At 39.1% G+C, this 23,009-nt stretch overlaps 1 protein-coding gene across 19 annotated transcripts in view; it reads right to left on the reverse strand.

The window, feature by feature from the left end:
- Nucleotides 1-795: 795 nt before the first annotated feature.
- rg (A kinase anchor protein rugose) overlaps nucleotides 796-23,009 on the reverse strand; it is a 416,363-nt gene continuing 394,149 nt past the window's right edge. For 11 of the 19 annotated variants that reach the window (XM_069131556.1, XM_069131549.1, XM_069131553.1 and 8 more), the window contains 16 exons: nucleotides 20,558-20,675; nucleotides 16,983-17,085; nucleotides 13,948-14,063; nucleotides 9,534-9,646; nucleotides 9,320-9,460; nucleotides 7,830-7,949; nucleotides 7,563-7,715; nucleotides 7,403-7,475; nucleotides 6,296-6,480; nucleotides 5,194-5,413; nucleotides 5,033-5,113; nucleotides 4,790-4,957; nucleotides 4,413-4,676; nucleotides 4,089-4,285; nucleotides 3,789-3,940; nucleotides 796-3,656 (listed from right to left, as the gene is read on the reverse strand). In XM_069131556.1, coding sequence (XP_068987657.1) covers nucleotides 3,566-3,656; nucleotides 3,789-3,940; nucleotides 4,089-4,285; nucleotides 4,413-4,676; nucleotides 4,790-4,957; nucleotides 5,033-5,113; nucleotides 5,194-5,413; nucleotides 6,296-6,480; nucleotides 7,403-7,475; nucleotides 7,563-7,715; nucleotides 7,830-7,949; nucleotides 9,320-9,460; nucleotides 9,534-9,646; nucleotides 13,948-14,063; nucleotides 16,983-17,085; nucleotides 20,558-20,675 — 2,295 coding nt within the window. In that variant the 3' untranslated portion in view covers nucleotides 796-3,565. The remainder of the gene's footprint in view (nucleotides 3,657-3,788; nucleotides 3,941-4,088; nucleotides 4,286-4,412; nucleotides 4,677-4,789; nucleotides 4,958-5,032; nucleotides 5,114-5,193; nucleotides 5,414-6,295; nucleotides 6,481-7,402; nucleotides 7,476-7,562; nucleotides 7,716-7,829; nucleotides 7,950-9,319; nucleotides 9,461-9,533; nucleotides 9,647-13,947; nucleotides 14,064-16,982; nucleotides 17,086-20,557; nucleotides 20,676-23,009) is intronic. The other 8 variants (XM_069131579.1, XM_069131578.1, XM_069131570.1 and 5 more) reach the window with 1 other exon arrangement.

A 23,009-nucleotide genomic window follows, 5' to 3' on the forward strand; every position in this document is an offset into this window, starting at 1 on the left:
TGTTAAATGTTTATTTTTGTGCAGACGTGTTAATTTCTCACAAATCTTTCAAATTTGGAAAGTTCGAAAGAACTTGTTCGAATCTCCTTTTTCTTGACCTTCGAAGAGATTTAAATTCGATTGAAAAACACTATGTGAGAAGCAGGGAATACAGCCAGAATGACACGTATGTTTTTTTTTTCTGTCTTCTTTTTCTCCCTTTTTTTACCCCTTTTCATATTTCCCTTTGCCCATTCCTAATTCTATTGTAGCGAAAATAAGGTGTCGATAATACGCGGACTGTACATTAAGTACAATGTGTGAACAGTTGCACGCGTGACAAGCTATCACCACGCGTACGCGAGAAATTAACATTATCCAAAGCACCAGACACGATTCCCTTTCTCGCACACATGCACACACACGCATACAGCAAACGTGCGCATTTATTCCTCTTTTTTCTTTCATTTCTCCTTTTTCTCCCTCTGTTTGGCTAGCAAGCTTTCTCATACACATTCTCTCTTTCTCTTTCTCCACGCGAACAAAACAACATGAACAATCATGCAATAAGCACGCCCATAACGAGTAGTAGCGATAATACCATTGTTTAACACGTTGTTGCACACGTAACATTGTCCTATGCGTGTATAAATTGTACGATACATACATACACGATACAAGAACCGACACTAAAACTTTTATGATAAATCGTTATTACAACTTTACATCGTGACATCTTTTTTTTTTCTTCTTTGTTTGTTTGTTTCGCAAGCTCAAGAGTGATTGATCGCTAAAACGACGGCACCATGCACTTACTTTAGATCTACCATGTAGACGGTACTGTAATATGATTATTTTTTTTTTTTTTTAAGTGTATCGACATCTAAGAAATTCGGGATCCATCGGTAATCCGCCACGTTTCTCGTCGCGAGTCTTGACTAGATGTATCCTGAGACGTTTACATCTTATATCGTAATTCAGGACAATTTTTCTATTTTAAGAATACATTCTCGTAATCCATCGTGATTGATTTGTCTTTCTTTAACATTAAGTACTTTCCGCGGGTAATCGCACAGAATCGTGTCGAAATTAAGTCTCTATCCTATCGAACGCCACTGTGTAGACTCGCGAGATATCACGTCGCGATGATTACCGACGTGGCCACAAAACTCACGTTCCGGATTATTCTCACTTACGCCACCTTCCCTTTCACGCCAACCTCTTTTTGCGCCCTCACACACTTTGTCCACCGTTTCTTCGCCACTCTTGCTTCTGACTTTTCATTCCTTCGTTTACGAATACCGTCTGACTTTAATATCACGTCACTGATCGTTACCGAAGAGAAACACATTCCGATCTACCGAAATGACTAACAAGCGTGCGTGTAAAAAGAACAATCATTGATCCATTGGATAAAAGCGATTCGCTAGCATACTATACCATAGAAGGTGAACGACATTTTATGCCGATCGAATATCAATCGTAAACAATAAAAGCTGTGCACACACGCGTTTCCTTTAATTCAGTGATGAACACTGATTTTTATCCAAGAAAGAGTGACTAGCATTCGTGATACAGCGAAACGACGAGTAGACGAGAGTCGCATGGATCATTCGCGATATTGTTATTTCTCGAAAAATTCATCCTACATTTTTCTCCTACTTCTTCGATGATCCATCCAATTTGACCGATCTTTGCATTTACACATTTATCTCTGTTTCTTTCGTTCTTTGATCTTGCGATTGTTCACGAGGTGCAATCCTAGCCTTTTTCTGTCCCATTCGAATCGTCATACGGGCGACACGCTCACACACGAACGACGTCGATCTCTAGCAATCACTATAGGATCGACGTCAACGAATTCGGGTAAATCCACGTGATTCAGACTCGCTCGTTTTAAAGCCTATTAATAATTCTTCGTCTCTGCTGATTAATTATACATCGCGTGCGAAAATACCAAGAAATATCCTCGCAAAAAGTTAAGCTGGACGGCTTTGATAAAAAATTAGGATCTCTTTCGAAGGACGTGAATATTTGGGAATAGGAAGTGTTTGCGGGATGATAGTGATGATTACGGTGAACAGTATTATATTGTGTGTGTGTATGTGCTTGTGTGTATGGGTGGGTATTCCTCGAGATTGGGGCAACCCAGTGCACGGCCCTGCGAAAAAAGCGTGGATCGTCCCTGCGAAAGTGCCTTTTTGTGCAAACGTGTAAAGATTTGAAGATGTGTCTTTTGTGAAGGGATCTCTATAGGGGGGATTGTGTTTTAAGTACACGTGTACGTGTGTCGTTTACGGTCCTATGTCTCGTAAAACTGAACTCACTAAGTGCTTAGCCAAAAAGTGTCTCATTATCACGAGCAGCAATTACGACATCAGCGCAGAAATACAATTCTCTCCCTCATCTGTCGCTCATTCGCTCGACACCTTAACACGAAATTATCCGTGTACGTATATAATATATAATATATAATATATAATATATTTTATGTATATTTATACGCCGTAGAGATAATCGTATTTACACGGGACGTTACTCTAGCACTAGACATGTGTCACCGGAGGACCATAACCACGCTCATGTTCCTTTCGTACGAGAAATAAAAACATAACGTGGTTACGGCATGCCACACAGAGATACTCGCGGTTACGTCATTGCGAGTTTACTGTCCGAGGATCTGATCACGATTACATCATTGCGCCACGCACCTCGAACGGTGTGAGTCGAGAGAATCGGCCTTCGAGTATTCGCAAGCGTACAGATAAATTTGAATGTATTCGTAATTGACTAGCGGTTCGAGAGAGAGGGAATGATGCGGTTCGTATCTATTTCTCTTTTCTTTGTTGAGTCCTCGTGGATACTTTCTTTCTTTCTCTCTCTCGGTTTTTGCATGGCTAGAAATCTCGAGGCAAGTATCGATACCAGTCGAAATCGTAGAATAACGCGTGCTCGAGCCTGGCCAGTTCCCCCGTGCTCGAAACTTTGCTTCAACCTTAGTGCAGTTACGCATGGTCAATCGGTTCGCACGCGTCATCTCACGGAAGCACTCGAATATTCTCCCATAAAATCGCGAGAAAGCGAATATTATTTTTTTCTTTTGTTTATTGCTAAAACGCTGAATATCATAAGTATACCTGCTGCTCGGCGACTACTGTTCTCTGCGCCCACTACTTGATTGTAATAAACGATTACGAAAGCGTCGTTGCTCGTTGCTCCTATCTGTAAACACTAGAGGATCAGAGTTCGTTCACCATGCTCGAAATCGTTTTTTCCTTTTTTTCTTCCTTTTTTTTTTTTATTTTGAACGATTGAGATAGTCGATGAACGCTTTGTCCAATCCTCGAGTTATTGCACGATGCGGTTTCCTTTTCTTCAAATTCGACACGTTGCGATCGAATCGTAGATCTGTTCGAATGGAATTGCATACACGATCGGATGTTGCGAAACTGACTTTTGAGTGGATGTTACCGTTCCTACTCATATATGACTGAGAGAAATCTGTCGATGTTGTACAAGGAAGACGAACGACAGATGAACTATGTTCGTGTCTCGTTCGACTTTGCTAGACGTACGCGAAACAGTCTCAGTAGCGTTGCTGGAACTCGTGATGCCATCTATTAAAGTCGATATGGAAGATCACGATCGACCCGTTGGCCAGACCAGCTAGAAGAAACCTAAAACGTTAAATAAATTGTAATTGTGGATTTGCAGTTGTAATAAATTTCTTTCTCTCAACCTATGATAATCGGAAAAGAGGAGAAAAAATGTTGAATTATATGAATGATATGAAATTTAGCTACACTTACTTTTGGTCATGCGAAAGTGCCAGAGAACGTACGCTACTTTCACAAGCTGGGAATGCATAGAGAAGAGCTAGATTGAACGTCCTCCACACCTCTACGATTCGTTTATCACCACCTGTCATTAAGTACTCGCCATCTCTACTGAGGAGTAGACACTGGAAGAATGAAAATTGTTTGTAACACAATAATTGATTTCTTATCAAGCCTAAAAAATACCGGTACTTGTCTCAGTAGCAGCATAATTCTATGACGATAAAAGAAGGAATGAAATACCATCGCGTTGTTGAGACTAATATGAATTACCTGAAGATTATCATTATGAGACTCGTGACGAAGCCGTTTTCCATTTATAGTGAAAGCTGCTATATGTCCACGTTCGTAATTTACGACGATGACACCCTCTCGCGACATTGAAATATTTTCAGGCGAAGAAAATCCATTTGGTGCTTCCAATGATCTTAAAAGATCACCGAAAGTTGTGTGCACAAGAACTGGTCCGTCTGCAAATAGTACATAGTTCATTAAATTCCGTTCTCATTATTGAGACTGTTTTATAAGCTTATGTCTTGATTAATACACCAAAATTCAACCTACAATGAAAACTTCAAACATTGGTTAATTACGTACAATAAGATCCAGAAACGACCAAGCCCAGTTCAGCCGAAATGACAACAGCAGTAACTGGTTGCTCGTGTCCCGTAAGGGTTGCTCTAGGTGCTGGTGCTTCACCCTCACCTACAATCGTCTGTGTTCTAGCATTCCAATGCCACAACAAGACCGTGCAATCGGCACTTCCAGATGCTATGTAGCAATCAGAAGTGATATTGCACTCACTACGTGACAAACATGTAACAACTCCATAGTGACCGAACACTATTTGTACGATTTTTGCTGAAAATAGGAATAATTATATTAGAGAAGATCTCCTGCTTCCTTATCTCCAAACTGAGGTATTCCGCTTTGTTCGTATTTCAACGCAAATACATATCCACAAGCCTTATTACCAGTTTCGGTAGAAAACACGCGGAAGCTATTATCCCAGAAACCACACGCAACCAAGAATCTACTATCCACTGTAGTGACGAAGCAGTTACTCCTTATCTTCAACTTCTGACTGAAATTGTCACCCAAGTGACGACGTAACGTGGGATTCGGACTATTCGCTGCTTGAGCTACGAAATATATTGTAGGAATTTTTATATTACTCTTTCCACGGAATATTTCTTACTATTCTTCGTTATACTTACACAGAACAGGATCCATAGACAATGGTTGATTAGCAGCTTGTGCTTGTGGAGTATCTGCGTAACTTGGCGATTGCACAGATGCTATAAATTATTTCGCATGTTAATAAATTTTTAAGGATTTTTAAGGATGATAAAATGACAAATAAAATTAAAATAAATACCTGCGTAGTTGGTGTTCCATCTGTTGACAGCAAATTGCTGACCAGTAGTGACTGTGACGACGGATGGTAAAGGTAATTGAGGATACGTGTTAGCCGAAATATGACAGATCGGCGAGTTCGATGGGAATTTAATGGTCATACACACATCGTCTGGGATACTCGAAAACATCATCGGCGACTGCAACACGGTTGGCAACGTCTTGTCAAACATCGCGGTACTCTTCTCGTTCGGGACGATTGAACAGAAAGAAAAGCGTGCATTGTACGCTTCTGTAGATAGATATATATATATAGTGACTCGTTGTTGCATGATTCGAGGGTGGCTTGGTTAGAGATGTAGAAGATGCAATTTAGTATTCTGTTAAGTATGCCAGATGTTGCATTTTTCTAAGTTTTATCATACGTTCGGTGCGGCTTTGAAATGATATAAATCTAGTGTAATTTTTAGCTACGAAATTTCTTTAATATTGATCGTACGAAATAAATTATAAGGCTTCCTTAAAATAACAAGTTAATTTCTAATATTGAAAAGATCGTATCTTTGGAAATATTCAGATCATAAAAATTGTTCCTTTTCGTTTAAAATTCGTTAATTGATCATTTGTTTTAGTAGGACGCATGAAGTTAGTCATGATATAATGAAAAGTAGCATATTTAAATCACATTGAAGCACAAATAAAAATTACATTAAAATTTTAGACACTTCCTTGCATAATAATTTTGTTTTAAAACATAGGTACTTCGAAGGGAAAGAGTATGCTTTGACGCTAAGGACACTATCTAACAAAAACCACAAAGGTACCGCATGATAAAATTTAAATGATAGATCTAAACTATCAAACTCTAAACTAACTCAATAAATTTATGAATTCTTCTAGAGATTAGTACTACTATTCTAAAACTAACAGAATACTTTTAAGACTTCACATCCTTATTGGAGCCTATTGATTTGTTAGTCTAGTTCACAGAGATCCTTTGCTCCTTTTTCTAGACAGATTACTTACGATACATTGCACACTCTTCTTATTGTATAGTTCTACGATGCTAAACAATGATTTGACTATTGAGAAGCATGACGTATTATGAAATGAACATTGTTTACCAAATGCATCGCCGAGCTTCTCGGAGGATGCGGTTCCATTAAAAGTTGCGAGGGTGTTTGACCGAAGTTTCGAATTTGATTTTCTATGGCTTCTCTCATAACTGGATCGGTTATCGTATCTAGATCCACGCTACCTTCGTATGTTAAATAGTAGAAAACGTTCGTTGCTCGAACAGCTTCCGGACCTAAAAGAAAATTCGCGAAAAACATTTTTAAGGAAGGCAAATTTTAGTTTCCAATAAAACATTTATATTTCTAACACGAATTAATTTAAACAAATTTTCATTTAAATACAAGTTAATCAGCCACCTATAATTGTTGTCGTCACAATTTTTACAGAGCAAATATTTGTTTATTCTAAAGAAAGTTGCGACCATATTATCTCCTCGTGATTCAGCACTAAATAAATCTGATGACCGCTTGAAAATACATCTTTCGTGTTCCCGAACCATTAAATTTAATTTTACCACAAAAAAAACTATATATTTTCGCGTTGCATATCTTTCAAGTCGCAACCGATTGCTTGTGGCCGGTATATCCGGTTGCCTGTACTCTCGTGCAACCAACTGTAAACGTGTTGCGTATTAGGGGTGGCGCGCATTGTCGCGGCCGGCACACGTGCCTAATTGGTTGGGACAAGACCGGGAGGAAGCTAACTAAAAACTAATTCCTTCCATACGCGCGGTGAGCGCCGGCACCCGCTGCCTCCTTGGCGTCAACATCTTCGGGGAAGTGCCGGATATAGAGGCGCCACCGGCAATTACCACCGGTGGAAATCTAATTTGACTCGACCACGCGTGTCCCAACACCCGGTCTAGCCTACTACTCACACCATTGCACGGATATCGCGTTGATTCCTTCGAAAAATTTACGCGGAAAAATTAATGAGATTTTGTAATACTTTCTATAGATTCGAATTGTCTTTTTTCTTTTTTAATAACTTTGGTTTTATAGCTCTTTTCTGATTTGAAGTATTTGTATTTACAACAAAGTAGATATTGGGGAATATTTTTTGTAAAATGTTATGTTTTGTAGGCTATATTTTCTTTTACATAATTCTCTTAAGAAGGGTAATCAGATTAACATTGTAATATCGATTGGTCTCACCTTTCTGCTTGTAGCCAAATATTAAATCAATCCACTGGTGTAATTGACAGGACACGAATTCTGACTCTAGAGCCTGTAGCAATTAAAGTAATAAAATATAGTTTGCCCGATACGTTTTAAAATATATGCATTTCAATTGAATAAAATTTCTTGAACATACCATTCGATTGATTCGTATAAATTCTTCCGGGGACGATGCCCACGGAGGTAACTCAACGTCGCCAACTACACTACCATCTTCTTGCCTACCTAAGCGATAGCGATTGCTGTTCACCAACATTTCCGGTAGGAAGAAGAACTCCGGAATTAATTCCTGTTAACGAATAATTTATTATAATAGACAATAGACGATAAAAGTGCATGAATTTACTCCTTTTTGTAAAGGTGTAATTGTGACCGACTTTAAAAAATGAAGCATGGAACAAACCTTGACATCCGAAGTGTCGCGTTGGCAATTCTTCCAAGATAGAGCGATCGAGGAGAACAACCGATTTGGATGATCGAATTTGCCACCTTGTAGAGCCAAGAACATCGTTGTCATGGGCTCCTGAAATACCATGTTTTATCATGATAAATAATTTGACATCCAAATTCTTCGTACGTCCAAATTTGAAATTCTTTTGGCATTCAATAATTGATTAAAGTCGCATGATTTTTTCTTCCTTCTGATACTGTGCGTTAATTTTAATCATTTTATCGGAACAACGTCGCTCTTTAAAATCCTTCATCGTATAATGAATCAGCATCGAATTCTCTAAAAGTTTTAAAGCCACGTATTCTCCCACGACCACTAGCAAAAAGTCCTTAAACCATCATGCGGGAAGACCACTGAAACGCTACTTTGTTATATGGTTTCGCGCTTAAAGTCCTATCCGTCGTTCATTTCACTGACAGGCTGATGAATGTTAACAGAGGACCCCCTGTGATCGGCGAGAGTTTCACGCGTAGGCGTCGAAGAAACAGCCGTGATTTACAGCCCTGTCGGCGAACGAGATTTTCGACAAGATGTGCCTGGAACGTTTACAATGATTCAAGAAACGAGCAGTTTGAGACTGGAACTATCTCGCCGCACTACAGGTCGATCGCAACCAGGGCGTCGAGGGTGCTCATGGAAACGGGCCCAAAGAGACAAGAAGCGGTGCAGTTATAAAGCAATAAATTGTTTACGATGCAGTATATCCTTACAAGGAACACCAGGACGTCTCGCCAGTGAAACAACAGTAAAACCGCTTATTGACGATTTGTATGTAAATGCGTGGAAATTATGCTTGCTCGTTCGAGCTTCACCATTTACATGAGATTCAATCGCTATCGAACGTGTCGCGCGCGTGTATGCGCAATAACTATCATTGAACTTGCAATGGATTATGCTAGAAGCAGCGATAAACCGAGTCATGAACGTAAATGCTATTTTTTTCTTGTCTTCATTTTCTCACCACTTACTCGGCACGCTAATAATAATAAAATTAATGTATCTAATCGATGAAGTAATAAAAATTATAGCGATAAGCGGTGAGAGGTGTACTTTTACGCGTATCCTTGGAATGGAAGAAGAGGGAGAATCTGAGGAAATGCAGCAGAAAAGAAATGTACACATTTAACGGGAAGGCGAGCTTCGTTGCCTCTAGGGCGTTTCGACGCCTCCAAATTAGTGTGTAGATATGTACTACCGAATGCGACAAAATTTATGGCTCAAGGTGGACAGGTTTCTAAAATAGTCAGCTGGAAAATCGACGATTTCGTCCAGATATCCGCGTTGTTTTAGAAGCGTTCGTTGATAAATTGGGAATACATCGCGTAAGATTGAACTCTATTTACAAAATATCGAATTAAGAAAGCATTTTATTTAGACGAGTGGAAAACTTATGATAAATAGAATTTTCTTAGCCGTATTAAAAATAGGTATTAAGCACTTACCACACGTATCATCCAGTTCAAAACAAAAGCAGCTGTGGAGTAATGTGTGCCATAGTGGAACGGCGGTATACTGTCATGCTCCCAACTTTGAAAGCGTTCCTCGAAGTAAGCTCTTCTACTTGGGTTTAACGCTCCGATTGGCTGAACAGATATAGTAAACTTTAAGCATCACATGAAGTATCATTTACATTCGTAATATATATGTGTTTTATACCTTTGATAAATCACGATAGTTGCTAGGCAGACTGAGATCGAGTTCTTTCGTCTCGTAATTAGTCAACACCCAAGGGAACACAGGATACTGGTTCAGATCGTTGTAAGTTCGACCTAAAATATAACTTACGCTTAATCTATCGCCATAAAATTTCACACGCAATTTGTTTATTTCTATAAAAATTATTAGATATATATTTCTGTTCACTTGTTTAATTAGATGGCTTAATATTTAAAATATTAAACCGTCATTTTTCTTCCTTTCGCCTATTACAATATCTAATGGAAAGCTATATAAAACTCGAAGGTCGAAGAAATTACTTAAATATCATTTACGATGTATCTATGTATGGGACTCGTCCCATATACCAAAAATTCTCGTTTAAACGAGGCCAAAAATAAATAAGCTATCATTGGTGTATTCCTTTTAATGCGCATAATCACCGGCCTAATTTTTTGTTGTGCTCAGCCGCGGTCACTCTTCTTTCTTGCGCCACCCTCGCACTAGAACGAATGACAAAAAGAGGAAGAGAGAGAGAATGGATGCATACTCGTAGGCCCTCTAATTCTATTTTTACGAAATGCATGCCACAGTTCCGTAGGGTGCGAGGTGCTCCGTTTAGTAAGCGCATAACTCAGAGCGTGACGGCTAATCGTTCCTGAAATTGTCACTTCTGGAGGTCTCACTCTTCCACCCCCGGAATCCCATTCCAAGATGCATTAGTGACGGCAGCGCGGCTGCAAGAGAACCTGACTTCGTCTAATCTCCTCCCCTGTTGCTAATTAAAACCCGTCAGCAAGTTTGTCAGGCGAAGCCTATCCTCCCACCCTCTTAGACCTTCGCGTCGGATCGTTTACGCGAGCGTTTAATTCGTACTTCTTATTTCGTTCTGCTTGATCTACCGATCCGTCAACAGCTCTTGAGCAGCGTATGTCTTCTTCAACGAATAGCGAGACATTCTTTTTATTATTTTCCTTTGCTTCTCGACTTTTTTTCATTTAATGTATGTGTGTTTACGTCGAAGTGAAATCATAGTCAGATAAATAACAATATAGTGTTAATGGCAGAATGAAAATACAGGAGATAATTTATAGGGGATGCGAAGACGAAGATTACAAACTTTCGCAAATCTTCAACATGCAGATTCGGGTTCGATGTAGATCTAATTCTAACGTTATTCGCGAATTTTGCTCTCTCAGTTATTCTCTTTCCCATTTTTCTAATCAAAGAATACTATATTTTTTCAATGAACATCTACCAAAGGAAACCTAATTCCAATATATTAAAGGAAAAGTTACTATCTCCCATCACACATACAGACACAAGAATAATCACGAAGTCTCTGAAGAATCCGCTGATTCGTCTCTAAGAACTCCATGAAGTACTCAATTCGGCTTGGAACAAAAGCAATAGGAGAGAAGCGAAAAGAGAGGAAAGGAAAGACTCGGCGGCAAGAGTCGGCAAGTGTGTGCACAAGACTCGACCACAATGCATCGTAAATCGTGACGCTGCACGACCGCCGGTCGGACGTAAATAATAGTAAGGCCGCGTTATGCATCAAAGTGATTATTAATGGTAGCGTCGCGGTGAGTGAGCACTCTCAGAACGCTTCCCGACACTGGAATGCCCGCGACACGCGCGTCCCCTCTCGCCTTCGCCTCCCTTTGCCCTTTACTTTTTACCTAACTCCAGCTCCGCCACCCTCGTCCCTCACAGAACAACGTTATAATAAGTGCTAGCCGCGACGAGAGGCTCGTTTTTAACTCACCACTTGCCGAGATTTAAAGGGACACAGGTCTACGTAGAAAAATTGGCAGGAAGTCCTGCGAAATGGTTTCAACTCGACGACTGTTCGCCTCGTTACGCTGCTTGTCTCTCATTTGCTTGAAGAATATATTTTGAGAAACTATTTAAAGTGATTGTTAATTAAATATCGATGTCTTCTATTTTGCAAGCAAGAAAGTTGATGTTGGTCTTTAACGTTGTGATTATCGGTGATAGCGTTTTGGTTTCGATCAAATTAAATTAAATAAATTATCGATCAAATATCCTCGTGTATCTGTTTTTCTAAGTCCGATAACGTACTGTTATTAAGAACACATAATTACTTGTAGTCCGATTACAATGACTATAAGACTAGATATATTGAGATCATTCAAAGAAAAGTTTTTCACTTAAGAACGGCTCGTCGATTAAAACGAGATAGGCATCGCGATCTAGAGTGGTATAAACGGAAAGTACAATTCACAGGAAACCTGAAACCCAGTATAAGCATTCCACCGTGAACACTCCTTTCCTAAGTACTTCCAATGCAAAATTTGAACGATACAATCCATAAGTACCTATTGTTCGACCGCAAATACTACAAGTACAGAACCAAGCAACGCGACATGTATGATATAGTCTATACTAGAAATTCCGTTTTATTTTGTTCGGACTGTATTATTTATCTAAATGTTTGTATATATCTTAGCATATGTAACCATATATATTTCTCCTTGCTGTATACCCGTATTTAAAAATCTTCACGATAGTTCCAGCAGAAATCACATTCACGTTATCCAACGCTCTTATTAACTCTCCCTTTCCAGACACACATATACTCGTACGATTAAAAAGAAGTTGAAAACATTTTCAAGCAAACAATTAATTAAAGAAATTCTCCCCGGCGAACATCAACAGGAAGAACGCCGATGGACCGGTGGCGGCGTAGCCGGCGGTGTGTACACCCACGCGAACCAGCTTGCATCGGGACATGCAGCCTATCATATTTACATCGGCCCTACTATCATTAATTTTTAATAAACCGATGCGAACAAAAGCAAATAAAAAACAGGAATGGATCGTATGCGGGAGCCTGACCGCAGGACCGGTTCGTTTTCGCAACGTGTTCTCCCGCCGGGCTTTGCCCAATTGCATTGCGCTCGCGATCGCGCGCGCCCTCCTCCGCCTCCTCCTCCTCCTCCTCCTCTTCACCCCTCTTTACCCTGTTGGACTATTTATTCGCGCAATTAATATATAACGCTCGTAAATACACGGTCACCCTCCGGCGTCTAGCGGCGTTTCTCTTCGATGTACAAATAATTACGCGTCCACGATGATCCTCGTCATTAGACGGGTGATTCCAGCGCGTGTGCGCGTGGGCAACCGTAAAATTTACGTTTACATAATTCGCGATTGTATGTGTTATCACTTTCTTTACGATCAGTTTTCCCACAAGTAGATAAGATTGGGACTCGAGTTTTGTATAATTAAAATTTTATGGATCAAAGTTTTTACAAATTTAGGAATATAGGGACTTGGAAATCCATCAATAGTATTTGATATACCAGTACTTCTTTTATAACGAATTTGCTTGTGGAAATTTGGAAATAAAAGAATTTGGAAATTTGTTGGTTGTAGATTGTTGTAATCATTATGAGTTTGGAAGAAATGTTCTGCCATCGACACTTTCCAAACGCTCGAATCCTTTGAACCCTATCTTCCGCTTTATGCTCGCTAAAAATAGAGAAAAATTCTAATTTCTAATTATAAACATCTTTCCTCCTGTGAATACATTATCCTCGGATGATTCCACTATCGAACGTCACGTTATTAAGCTTTCCTATCACTTCATCAGACACCACGCTACGTTTCTCGTGACAAGTACGCTGCGGATGTTTGCTACTCATCGAGACGGCTGATCAATGTGATTCAGTAAAAAAGGTAAAGGGACCAACGTCTCGAGTTTCGTGATTTAGATTACGACGCGAACTCACAAAAGGGGCAGCCGATATTAAACCGACGGAGAAACAAAGGCGCGGCTTCCACTCTGCGTAGGGAAGCGGAGAACACCGGTCCCTCGGGAGAGGATTACCAGGGCCCACGAGCCGGGGATTACTCGTATGGGGTGGTTAACGGAACACGGAGCTGATTGAGAACATCCCTAATACACCGCGACAGATTCCATCCGGCCGTGTGCAGCCATAGACTCTCCATCTTTTTCCAACTCATACTCTACTATGATTTCTCTCGTTCCATCTTATCTGAACCGTGGCGACGTGATCGAACAACTATCGACCATCCGCAGACGTCGCATTTTCTTTCCGCAACCCGTAAGCCGATATGATTTTTTAGCCGTTGAACAACTCCCCTTTTATCACGGTTATTGTATTGGTTTTTACGTGGTGAAGTGCTTAGAGGGTTTCGTTGATACCGTTTTTTGATGTACATTTAATATCAAATGAGATATCACGTGTGTGGACGGCTACTTTTAGGTGTTGCTTTTTTTTCTTTTTTTCTATGATTGGATTCCATATCTCTTTTTACGAAGATTATAATCGACTTCCATACTTACGAAACTAATCAGTGTAACTTTATAATATTTGAGCGAACAGAAGCTGAAAAATAAAGTTTCGTATAAATTTCTACTTACCAGCAATGGTATTCAAAAACATGAGATACTCGAAGTTAGATATTTCTCTACGCTGCCACTTTTGCGTCATATTAGAGCTTCTCATTAGTTGTCGAGGTGACATCATCGACGCTCTCCTGCAAAAATAGGACGAATTCTAAATATTCCTGTTAGAGAACTCATCGATCAAAATGTCGAACACGATACGTTTATAAGATTAATATCATTAATAATAAGTTCGTATTGAGAGGAGGTATTATCGATGACATAGATTATTATTATCCTAGAATTGATTATCCTTTATCCATCATTCCAAATGATGTCAAAACCGGTGTAACAACTTATTCACGATTGTAGCGTTTGATACACACTATGTTACATACGATAGATGAATTAATACCTGTCTAACTAAATTTACACTATCATTGATCCATCGAAACTGCAACTGTACGATTGCTATCGGTTAATACGACTGTATGAAAAGTTATCTACGTGGACTTTTACATAGGTATGTTGTTATGCGAGACTGACTTAATGATAAATTTGTTTGAAATCAGTACTGCGAAATTGATAATAAATTCTTCTGAATAGGTTACTGCCATGATAGATATAATTTTTTTATATTGTTTACGTAATAAATTAATGGTCCACCGTGTATATACGCATCTGGACAAGAATTAGTTTCATCTAAGATTGATTTTTTAGATATCAATATTTCTAACAATTTTGCTTCTATTGTAGCATCATGATTTTCTCAGTTTGCACGAATTTATCTTTTAATTCTCTTACTTTTCTGTCTTTTACTTTATTTTCCTACTTCTTGCAATCTCCAGCAATTCAAACAGAAAAAGAACGAAGCAATTGAATAATGAAACCTTCTAACTAAAACTGAGCTGTAGATTAATTCTGAAGAGGCTCTATCCAAGAACATAGATCGATATGTCTGTATAAAGGAAACCTTATACGTATGTATCTACCCTAATCTGATTTTTATTTTTATCCATATCATTATTTATTATTCATTGCTTATAGATGGTTATAAATCGTCGTGAACGAGAAAGCATCTAATACGAAAAATAGCATAAAGTAGCGAAGAATAACAAAATAGACATAGAGGTAAATTGAAGATCATTGAACATAATTGCTCGAGGAAAGAGTTTCACAAGGTAATTATCCGCAAGAACAGTCGGTCTCGTTTCCTGAAGATACAGTTTGGTGTTGTATATTAATGCTATAAAATTCAGCAAGTGCGTTTTACGAACACGAGTATCACTGATTTAGGATTTATACGAGAGACTTTAATAGACGGTACGCGGTAGACGACATTAAAGGAGAGAAGCATCCGACTGCAGCCGGATGTATAAATTCTGGCGTTGCGTACATTAATGCGCATGTACATTAATTCTTGCGGAACTACGAAAATTTTCCATCCAATGTGAAGTAATAAAGACGAGTCGCTTCAGGAAACATCAGAGATGTAAGATGATTATTTCACAAAGAAAAATAAAACGATCCTATTTTCAAACTAAAGTCTGACGAGTCACATAGATTCAATTCTGAAAAATTGCAATTTGGGAAGTTCGAAATTCTTAAACTAAATTTAAATATATTTAATTTTGCAGAGAGTAGAATTGTCTCGGCTGGAACTGACTTGTCTCTATTAGCTCTATTCAATCCTATAGTTTTAGAATCTTTTGGTTAAGAAATGTATCAATTGACGGGTCAACGTGTTATAGATGTTTTTGAATTCAGAATTGAGAAACGCAGATATCTATTCCAAATGCACGAATGACTAATCCTGAATGGAAAAGTCATTTTTTACAAAAACAAAATTCCTGATTTCCAAGAAAAATCGTGAATCATTGCCAATTATCTTATCAACTCATATTAAAGGCAATACAACGCTTCGATACGAAGGCGGATTTATTTTTCCCGCGACGCGAGCGTGCTACAGAACGTCACGACGCGGATGCACGTCTTATATACCGGCAGATTATTTTTGTTGGCCAGGAATCTCCCTTGGATCAGACGTCCGACTCGGCCTCCGTATATTTATGGCCGGCGTATCCTTCTCGTCGGTTCTCTTTCTTTCTCCTCCTCTCGGTCCCATGTATAAGAGAGCTTTAATGGATGGATCGAAACGCGGATACGCGAACCTCTGTTCTCGCCGCCTGTCCTCGTCCAAGCTGCAGGAGTATTGGTATCGAGATAGGATCCTTGTCCCGAAGCTCGACCGCGATGAAAGCGCAGGGATCTTCGCAACCGTTTCGACGAATCGACTTGCCTCTCGTTTCTCCATATTAATTTGTTGTCTGAAGTGACCATTATAATACAGTACATCTGCATTTATTGCAATAAAATCTTAGTTAATGTCTGATTAGTTGAACTGGATCTACTTATCCAAACGTGAATTCGTATTATTTGAAGGAGAAATCATGGACAGTACGAGGAGTCAATCAGGTTGTATTGTATGAATAGCAGTTACACAAAGTACCGTAGAAGAGGACACACATCCCCTGTTTTATTCTTTTCTTCCGACTGAATTTTACATGTAGGATAATTTGTTAAAAATACCTGAAACAACTGCTTGTTTTCCAACGAGTTCAGATAAATTGGTTTCCACATCCCGTAATTGTCCTTCTTTTATCTCAAAAACGCTCACATTTAATTCCTACATCAGCTGTAACAACCGTGAATCCTAACAATAAGATAACTTCCACGACAAAACAAAGACGACTCTCCCAATCGTTTAATCGTATAAAGTTCGAAATAAACCAACAAAACTATCGACACGGCGATCAGGACATCGGTACGATCGACATCTAGTCTTCGAAGTATGTATTTCTCAATATAATTCCAACATCGAACTCTATCGTTCGATTCATCTTAACGTTCGGACTCGAACAAGAAAGGGCCGAAGATCCGAAGCCGATCGCGAGCGGAATCCCACAGAAGGGGACAAAGAAAAGAGAGGAGGAATGCGACGAGCGTGTTTCTCGAGACCTCTAGATCCCTCGGATTCAGATGGCGGCGAAAGGGATTCGGTGGTTCCTTACCTAGTCTGCGGAATCCCGTATTTGATGCCCACGCCGACTCGCGGTAGCGCCTTGATCACCTTTTTCACCGTCGTCTGGTCCGGGAACGCGAACAGGATCGAGGCTGTGGACAAAAAGGCGTTAAAGTGCGGATTATAAGCGAAGCCAATCCAGCAGACAGGCCGTGTGTCAATCATTCGAGGAAGGATGGCAGGCGAGGATGCGTTTCTTACTCGCATTGCCTTGGCGGTCGGTTCTTCTGCCAGGAAGGTACCTCATGTGGAATTGTCTCGAGTGTTACTGGCCTCTAGGAATTAGGCTAGGATGATGCATGGTCTGGTTCGGGAGAGAAATAAAGTGATAATTTTTGGAAGGTGCGTAGAGGTAAGGGTGAATGTTGAACGAGGAACGCAAGGATTGCAAACAGATTGAAATTGAAAAGGAGTATTTAAAAAAGAGGGAATCGTGAAACTTTGTATTTTAAATTTAAGGATTTAGATACTGTAAAATGAATGTAGAAAGAGCTTGTACTCATCTACCGATTAATTGAATTTTAATCTTAAATATTTCTGTTCGACATACCAAATATGAAGATCAAAGGGGTGAAGTGTAAAATTCGTGTCTATTATGCATACGTATTGTTCATATGTTCCGTTAATTGATTCTTATTTTCGTTATAACGTATACAGAAAGCTGTGTAAATTTTGAAGTTCATCGTAATTCGGTATCGCATTCAAATTTCCTTCCGAGCAAATAAAAATTCTTTGAAAGTAATAGAAATATTTAAACCACTAACAGCGTAAATTGTTTCCTGTTTCATGCAATAATATCATTGTTCCATTATACTATAAATTACTACAAGAAGTTTTGATACATATTTCTGCTAAACCGAAGGAAATGATTCATCGAAATGTAACTCGTGCTTGGACACGCATGGTAAAGGCATTTAGAACGAATTTAGTAGTTGGTTAAACGTGGAAATATGAAAAGGGAGTATACGATGGACTTAATTTCACGGCTTTAATAGCATCGCTGAAGCAGTCTCGTGCGTTCAAAGAGTAGCGTGCAAAGAGACAGTTACCATAAATACTTGGCGGTAATTTATGTAACTTCGAATACAGAGTTGGAATATACGAGTCGGTCTTAATCAACGAAGAAGGATAGTAAAACGTACGATCACAGAAAGGCGCGGGAACCAAAAAATTTCTTGACCTCATTTCTTCGCCGTGTGAATAGCGGACCATACTGAATACGAATAAGAATAGCATGCACCTCTTCTGTGAAAAACATGAAAAGATTGAATAAGGCAAAACTTATTTGATAATTGTTATCCAGAATACACGTTGTATGAAAGATTTATGCCTTGAGAAGTTGAACGTGTTGAAGGTTGATTAATAGTCGGTCATGGTTTTAGATGAGATAACTTTCATTTGGTTATATATGACTTATTCATAATAATGGTGTCAGAGAAGAATACAATCTGTGAATTGAGTAATTCATTTTGTATTTAAATTAAATCCTGGAAGAGATAAATGTTTTCTTCTGTCAATTTCATATTTTTCTATAATTAAATCTTAAAACATACAAAATAATATCCATATTCTATATATTACTGCTATTCATCGTATTTATCGTATAAAGAATATAATAAATAGATTCACAATTCTGAGAATACTTATCTAATTATCAAATCTACTGAACACGTCATGATAAAACAAGTATACTACATCAAAATAATCTCGCTTGTCCTAAATCGGAAAAATTGACTTTAAACCTGTATTCAATATCAAAGACCACAGACACTTCCTACCTAAGCAAACCGCAAGATGATATTTCCCCAATCATTTTATCCAGATTACATCTTTTAAATATCCATGAAAGTTCCACGAAACTATTCTACCATAACGTAACTCGCTCGTATTTCCTTTCTAATCGTCCAAAGATTTATCACAAAACGATAAATATGATCCAACCGCGCATCGGTTAACGAGAACGCCAATGTATGCGTGTCCGTTTCTACTAATTTTTATAACGAACGACGAACACGCGCGGATGACATTCCCCCGGTTCATCGAAAGTCTGGGGGATATCAGATTAGAATCGAGGAACGTCCAAACGTGAAATTTATCTGCGGCCAAGAGAGAAATAATCAGCGGGATTGCGGGTCCAACGGAGCTCGCAGGTATACCGGTAATTCCTACGGCGCGTTTGTTCGAAATGCGCGCACCACCGACGAACCGACGTTCGAAAGAACGACAACTATATTTCAAGTGAAACGCTACGTATCCCGATGCTTCGCCGTCCTCTAGGAATGTTTTAACACCTCCTTACGAAACCGAGATAACGACGACTCCGCTTATTTCTCCTATTTGGTACTGTCGTAATTTTTCTTTCTTTTCTGTTAGTCTCTTCGAGGATGAAAGGTTTTCTCTTTGTACGTGTGTCGCGAGAAAGGAATGGCTAGAAGATGTTAATGATCGAATAAGAGAAAATTATTACCAGTGAGAATGTGGAGATATTGTGAATTGAAATTCGAGAAGTATTATTAAATACGTGGAACGTGAAATAATAAGTGTATCGGAGATTATCATTGTGAAAATATCGATACGTAATATTTATCTACATTTGTAGAAAGTGTGATAAACGAACTTGAAGATGGTGGATTTTATGACGTTTCCTATGCAATAGCAATAATTAGGGGTAATTATTAAAATACTTAGGAGCAAGGACAGAATTAAATCGTTCGAGTACATTTGATGTGATATTCATGGTGTACTCCGCAGTCCTATAATTTAAGAAATTAATTCAAGATTAAGTAAGAGAGATAGTTGGAACTTCAGAATCTGATCAAGATCCATTTGCGATTAACGATATAAACGAAGAGTAAGTAATAAACATAATGAACAACTATCATATTAATTACTGCAAGTGCAATTACTGCATTTGATACATGTTAATACTGCTTTTGCGTAATAATCATAAAATATGTAAATTGTTTGTGATATTCCTAACACTAATTAATACGTCCATATCGTTTCAGTTATTAAGAATATCAAAGTTTGTATGATTTTAATATCTCATATTCAATTTATGTATGTTGATTAGGATATTCGACCGCAATGTGCGTATTTAAAAAAGTCTGGTTATTTTCGAAGTTTTCGACTGTTATTTCGAACCTAACATACCGAATATTATCGCGAACTTTCCAACTAATTTTGAACATCTTTAATTTACACAGCTTCCTCGGAAGTTCGCATCTCCGTAGCCACGAAATTAAACCAAATGCACTAAACTAAATGCATTCAAATGTTATGCATATTTAAAAGCAAGAAGCGCAGCAGGTGTAACTGGAATTGGTTGATAAATCGGCATCGAAAAAACGGATACCGTAATGCGGGCGAAGATATTTATTGCGTAAAAAGTAAACGGGGGTGCACACCTCGCGGCGAGCTCGAAATTCCGTTTCCATTTTGCCGGATTAGATCACACCGTGTGAAATAACGCAGGCGACCGAGCAAGAAACGGAATGCGCGTCCTTTCGAAAAGGGCCCGCCGCCCCCTTTGAAAACGAACGAGACGAATCAAGCACGACTTACTTCGACTGGCCAAGAAGATCTCGATGGCGACGTTCTGGAGCAGATATCGGCGCGAGAATATCGCGCGCACCTCCGAGAAGTACCATTTTCCGTGCAAATGGTCGCAGTACTTGAGCACCTGAAACGAGAAACAAAATTAAAAATATTTTTCTTTTCTTTAATGTCGATGAAATATTGTGTTAATTATACATGTAGTTCATTATTATATTATTATATTAATTATACACATAGTATAAGAGAATATAAAACACTAGAAGCTTGTTTATTAAAACTATAACCAAACATAATTTCGACTGAAAAGTGATTAAACAAACGTGCAAAATTCATCTAAATTACTTTTTCTCTCAAATGATTCATATAAAACGTTGCATAATTATGATTATTTATCGCGATAAAAATATTTTTATACGTCTTCGAATGTCTTCATTAAATCTGTAAACCTTGTTAAGCTGAAAGTGAAGTAGTAATAAATAATTTCTAATATATCCACGTTGCAATTTATGGAAATAATAACATTCAGGTTCACATTTCAGTGCCTATCTTGCATAAAAAATTCTTGCTTTAGGAAACCATCCTTCATGGGATCACCTCAACCGCGAATCCGGAATAGCGATTCAAATAAATCATGTTTTTCTGCAATTTATTTTCCGTACTCTTAAGAAAAGAATGTTCAAACTCTCAAAGTTCTTTCGTGTGCGGTATATACGAGTAAAAAATTACAAGAATGTTATCGTTGATCTTCACACATTTCCTTCATAAATAGTAATATTCGTTCAAAGGGTGAATTTACCACCTCCTTCGCCAATCAAAGATCAACAAAATCCCAGTTCGTTCCTATACAAACATTTCATCCCTGTGCAAAACTTACCCCGAACTCCTTACAAAATCCTTCTCCAAAAACCACGAAACATTAATTAAAACCTTGGCCTCGTTCAAAACCGCCGACGTCCACCCCCAAAAAGTGTAAGCCTAATGTAGCTAAATGTACCTATTCCACTGTGCGGAGATGGAAAGAGGAGATCTCTGGAAGGAATGCGGTGCTGATTCCTTGTTTTTGAGACTTAGCGCGATCGTAAAGATAAACGCACGTATTGGTCGAACGTGTGACATGTACGAGCAAAACAACGTAACGTCGCGTGACGCTGAGCGACAGAGAACACGATTTCCCTTGCTCCTGTGCCGAAGGCTGTTTCCTTCCGTCTCCGTGTTAACGTTCTCACAGACAGAAATTTTTCAAACGAAGCCGAAAGCTATCTAAGCCTCGATCCATAACCACCACCCGGATGGAATGATCGGATTCATATCGAAAGAGGGACAAAAGTCGGGGTGGCGATCGCATGGCTGACCGTAAGTATGCAAGCTGTATTCAGTGAAGTGTGATGTGATATAGTGAGACCGGTGCCGGTCGCAAGATGGCCGTCATGGTAGGAGGAGCCTCCTGCTGAGCCGGGAATCGATCCCAGGACTTCGCGGGCTTGCGCTCTCGAACGAGTCGTGAACAACTCGTGGGCGAAAAAGGGGGAGGGTAGAAAAAGGACGAGGCTGACGGCGGCGGGTCCGTACGAGGACGGAGAGGAAGCAATTTACCGGGACGCGGCTAACAGGCCTTTCAATTTTTCCCGCTTAACGAGCGCCGCCGTCGCGATGTCCTCGTGCGCGCCAAATGAAATTATCCTCGATATAACGCGGAATGAGCGCGGTCAACCCGTGTCCCCAACAACATCGAGATCGTATCTGTTTGATGATTCGACGCTCGTCGAATTTCTTGTTCTTCGGTGGTATAACGAGAACTTGACCGAGCGATGGGTGTTACCAAGCAGTCATTGAAATTAATGCCACGACTGGATAGCTTGGTAGTTGGACGAGAGCGGGAAAAGTTATTTGATGGCCAAGGATTTTGATGTGTTTTGTACTCCCTGGGGTGCTTCGTCGGCGATGCCAGAAGAGTATAGGTATTAAAAGCAAAGTTCCATTAGGAGGAATGTAGCAGATATTTGTTGAGTAACTAAGAGAGAATCGTTGGTACAGAAGCGTGAAATTAGGGAGGAGTTAAAGTACTTGTACAAAAATATTAATCATAGAAGAATTAAGACGTTGGTAGCGTCAGGAGTTTTTCTTCTTTTTCTTTTTTATCGCTAAGTATTCGCTTAGCTTTCAAGTTCCAAGTTGTAAAATTCTACGTTTCCTCGCGATACGATTGTGCTATGTGTTTCGCAAATTGCTAATGCGTTAATGAAAAAGGGTCTGCCAATGAATATGTACAAATAGAAGTTATTCAAAAGTTTCATAGACTTTACTGAATTCTATTCAGACTTCGTATCCAAAAACAAAGTTAAAAAGTTAAGCTACCCTTATATTCGGTAGTAACAAATATAGACGTCCAATGAGCGTAACGCAAAACAACAAAGGATATCCGACACACAAATAGGTAAGTTTCCATGAAGAGCAGAGA

Source organism: Bombus flavifrons, chromosome 2 (assembly GCF_040668555.2).
Source record: "Bombus flavifrons isolate JBK064 chromosome 2, iyBomFlav1_principal, whole genome shotgun sequence".
NCBI classification, from domain to species: domain Eukaryota; kingdom Metazoa; phylum Arthropoda; class Insecta; order Hymenoptera; family Apidae; genus Bombus; species Bombus flavifrons.